At 37.0% G+C, this 3,972-nt stretch overlaps 1 protein-coding gene across 1 annotated transcript; it reads left to right on the top strand.

The window, feature by feature from the left end:
* The first annotated feature begins 1,081 nt into the window (after nt 1-1,081).
* Nucleotides 1,082-3,163, top strand: LOC147566413 (sugar transport protein MST6-like). Its single transcript, XM_086652915.1, has 2 exons — nt 1,082-2,320; nt 2,411-3,163. The coding sequence occupies exons 1-2, from the start codon at nt 1,232-1,234 to the stop codon at nt 2,864-2,866; spliced, it is 1,545 nt and encodes a 514-aa protein (XP_086509041.1). The 5' UTR covers nt 1,082-1,231; the 3' UTR covers nt 2,867-3,163.
* The last annotated feature ends 809 nt before the right edge of the window (nt 3,164-3,972 follow it).

The raw sequence follows: 3,972 nt of genomic DNA, 5'->3' as shown, positions 1-3,972 counted from the left end.
CTTAAAATATTTAAAAATTATCAGAGTGCATTTAATCTATTTTATACATCATTATCCAGCCTCACCAATTTCTTGATTTCTTAGTTCAATAAATAAAAAAAACCTTGATTTCTTGAGGAGTAAGATCTTCGGGGTTTGGTTTGGAGATCCCGGGCTTACTTATACGTTAAAACATGAAGTCAATAGAAGTACGTTTTCCTTCTTTGTTTGGTGGGCATAACCTATTTAACAGAGTTTTATTAGATTGAGACGACTCACGAAACATTCGAGTATCAACTGCTGCAGCTAATAGACTAATTGTTGCAGTAATGGCATGAATATCACCAATAAGATGTAAAACAACTTAAAAGTAAATAAGACTGTAGTGTTTATAGGTGATGGTTGTTTTATAGAATATGTTGTGATATCACCAGTAATGGCATGGTTGTTTATAGGTTAAAAATAAAATTTTGTTTTAGGATATGTAGATCTAAGGAAGGACATGAAAATAAAAGAAAACTTCGATACTTGTAATATTTTAATCTTAGTTGTTATCCAAATAAACTTTAATTTATTCGATTTAAATCTTTAAAAACAATGCCTATTTTCTAATTGGTAAAGGGACTTCATATTTAAAAATATGATATTTTGACTATGTCCCTATACCGTTTATCCATGTCCCTGTACTAAACCCCTTAAACTAATCAGTTGGGATCACTTTTAACAAAAAAAAAAAAAAAAAAAAAAAATCAGTTGGGATCACTTCAGAGGCGTGCGTTGAGGGGTGCATCCCCTGCTGTCGTACTAGGCCCCACCTGGCCACCTTAATTACCCAGGCTCCCTTTTCCGGTTTTCCCCATTAGTCAATAATACCAAAAAATAGAAACATAGCATTTAACAACTTAACTAATTAAAGAAGTTAGATTAAGAATGATTTCAAAATCTACTGATCCAACAGCTGGAATTTAAAATGTGATTAAGATGATCAAAACTGAATCATCCAAATATAGTTTCTTGATCCAAACATGAAGGAACAGATCAAATTACTACTATTTTTAACATCAAAACTTTTTGTTATATAAGAACCTCGTAATTAAATGTTAAACTCATCCTCACTTCTCTGTATCAGAAATAAAAGTATAATTTCAAGATCCACAAGCAAAAAAAAAAAACAATTACTTGGGATTTGAAAGGAGGGTTTCGCTCTTTGTCGATCCCAAGTTTTTTATTTTCTTCTTCAGACTGAGAGAAAATGGCAGGAGGCGGCGTTGTTTCTCATGGACCGACCAAGGATTACGGTGGAAAAGTCACCTTGTTTGTGCTCATGACATGTCTGGTAGCTGCCACTGGTGGTCTAATTTTCGGTTATGATCTTGGAGTTTCAGGAGGAGTAACATCCATGGATGTCTTCTTGGTCAAGTTCTTCCCATCAGTCTACAAAAAGATGCACGATGCAACTGGTCATGAAAATCAGTATTGCAAATTCGACAGCGAGTTGTTAACAAGTTTCACTTCTTCTTTGTATATTGCAGCTTTGGTTGCTTCATTTTTTGCATCTGCCACAACAAGAGTTTTTGGCAGGAAAATTTCTATGTTGGTAGGAGGAGTCATTTTCTTGGCAGGTGCTGCTCTGAACGGGTTTGCGGTCAATGTAGCAATGTTAATCCTCGGTCGTATACTACTTGGTGTCGGCATTGGATATGCGAATCAGTCTGTCCCTGTCTATCTGTCGGAAATGGCACCTGCAAAGCTAAGGGGAGCACTCAACATGGGCTTCCAATTGGCCATTACTATTGGTATATTGGTAGCAAATCTCGTGAACTATGGGACCAACAAAATGGAGGGAGGAAATGGTTGGAGAGTTTCACTGGGTCTGGCAGCCGTACCTGCTATCATCATGACTGTCGGTGCCATCTTCCTTCCTGATACACCCAACTCCCTCATTGAAAGAGGGCACCAAGAGAAGGCTAGGGTTATGTTGCAGAAGATTCGTGGCGAAGATGATGTCGAGGCAGAATTTCAAGACCTTATAGAGGCGAGTGAGACATCGAAGCAGGTGCAACATCCATGGAGGAACATTTTGCAGCCAAAATATAGGCCTCAGCTTGTTATGGCAATTGCAATTCCATTCTTCCAGCAGCTCACTGGTATCAATGTCATTATGTTCTATGCTCCCGTCCTATTTAAGACTATTGGGTTTGGTGATGACGCTGCGCTCATGTCAGCTGTTATTACCGGTGTCGTTAACATGTTCGCCACTTTAATTTCTATTGCCTCGGTTGATAAGCTTGGCCGAAGAGCCTTGTTCCTTGAAGGTGGCACCCAGATGTTCATCTGTCAGGTAAATATGCTTTAACATATCGACCGCATTAAATATGTAGTAATTCTTCCAATATATATATACTAAGAACATTGTGGTTTTATACTACAGATTCTTGTTGGAGTCATCCTCGGCCAAAAATTTGGAGTAGCGGGTGTGGGATCCATATCAAAATCATCCTCCTATCTACTCTTGTTCTTGATCTGTACCTATGTAGCGGCATTCGCCTGGTCATGGGGGCCATTGGGTTGGTTAGTACCGAGTGAGATTTTCCCTCTTGAGATCAGATCAGCAGGACAGTCCATTAATGTATCAGTGAACATGTTTTTCACTTTCATCATTGCCCAACTTTTCCTTGCCATGCTTTGCCACATGAAGTTTGGTCTATTCTTCTTCTTCGGCGGGTTCGTTTTCCTAATGACAATCTTTATCTACTTCTTCTTGCCTGAGACTAAGAACGTACCAATCGAAGAGATGAACAATGTGTGGAAGAAACATTGGTTCTGGGGTAAGTACATCCCAGAAGACGCCTGTATCGGTCACCGCCCCAGCTCATCGAAAGCATAAGCCTCGGAATACTCATCAGTATTGAAAACATTCCACAAAATTGTTCATGATTATGTTGTACTTGGTTTGGTAAACAACAAATCTTTAAGGTACTAAGGATTTGGTAATAACTGTTGCACCTCACACTCGAAGAACGCGAAAAAAAAGTACTTGAGAAGGGAAAAGGAAAGAAAATTGTACCTCAATTCCTCGTTTCACTCTTTTGATGAGTTAGTTTATGTTAATTGAGAACTCAATCTTTAGATTGTCTTTCTTACTTGTTGTAATCAATGAAAAAGGAAAATAGTGATTCTGAAATTTTTGTGTGTCTCGAACGCAAATCTTTAAAATTGTTTTGTTTACTTAGAGCATCTCCAATGCAAAACTCAAAAAAAACTTTAATTGACTTATGTGTCAAGGCTTAATTGAGATTCATCTTCCTATATGGCTAAATTGAGTGTCTCTAGTATAAGTCCTTCTTTAATGCAATACTAAAAAACACTCTAATAGTTACACATTTCACACATACATTTATAGGAAAAAGTGGTTGAGAAAGAAAGACTTTCTAAAAATAGAGTTTGTAATTGAGACATATCTTAAAATTAAGTGCTTCCACGTCATCTTAAGATCTCAATTGAGTTTTGAATCGGTGAAGTTTTTTTCTATAAAAAACTCTGAAGTCGTAGGAGGCACTTAAGATTTTAAGATTGAGTCTTGCACTGGAGATGCTCGTATGTAACATGATTATTTTTGTAAAGAATCCATGTTGAGTTGGAGATATCTGTATTTAACTACCGCCCGCCACATCATCTTGGAGACAAAGTTGAGTTTTGCACTGGAAAGAGTTAAAAAAGAACTTTGATTCCATGACCTCAAGCTCCTATGGGCGACTATGAGTTTGAATTCACTGACGGTTGATCTTCTAAGACTAAAGATAGGCTAAAATGATCTTGTAAGACTAAAGATAGGCTAAAAAATTGCAACTCGTATACCACAAAATACAACTGTACTCTTAACAACAAACTTAAAAAAGTCATACTTTGTTTACTTAATTACAAGATTGCCATATTCTTTCTATTAGCGTATTTCTCTCTAATACTCGACATTGTTTACTTTTTTTTTTTGTT

Source organism: Eschscholzia californica, unplaced genomic scaffold (genome assembly GCF_041429995.1).
Source record: "Eschscholzia californica isolate CP2 unplaced genomic scaffold, dmEscCali1.0.p SCAF_1, whole genome shotgun sequence".
Classification (NCBI taxonomy): Eukaryota; Viridiplantae; Streptophyta; class Magnoliopsida; order Ranunculales; family Papaveraceae; genus Eschscholzia; species Eschscholzia californica.
This window is presented reverse-complemented; position numbering and strand designations above follow the sequence as displayed.

Bases quoted from the DNA above. Each gene is read 5' to 3' on its own strand.
- LOC147566413 (XM_086652915.1), top strand. From the start codon at position 1,232: ATGGCAGGAGGCGGCGTTGTTTCTCATGGACCGACCAAGGATTACGGT. The intron at 2,321-2,410 runs GTAAATATGCTT...TTTATACTACAG, and splicing joins CCCAGATGTTCATCTGTCAG to ATTCTTGTTGGAGTCATCCT.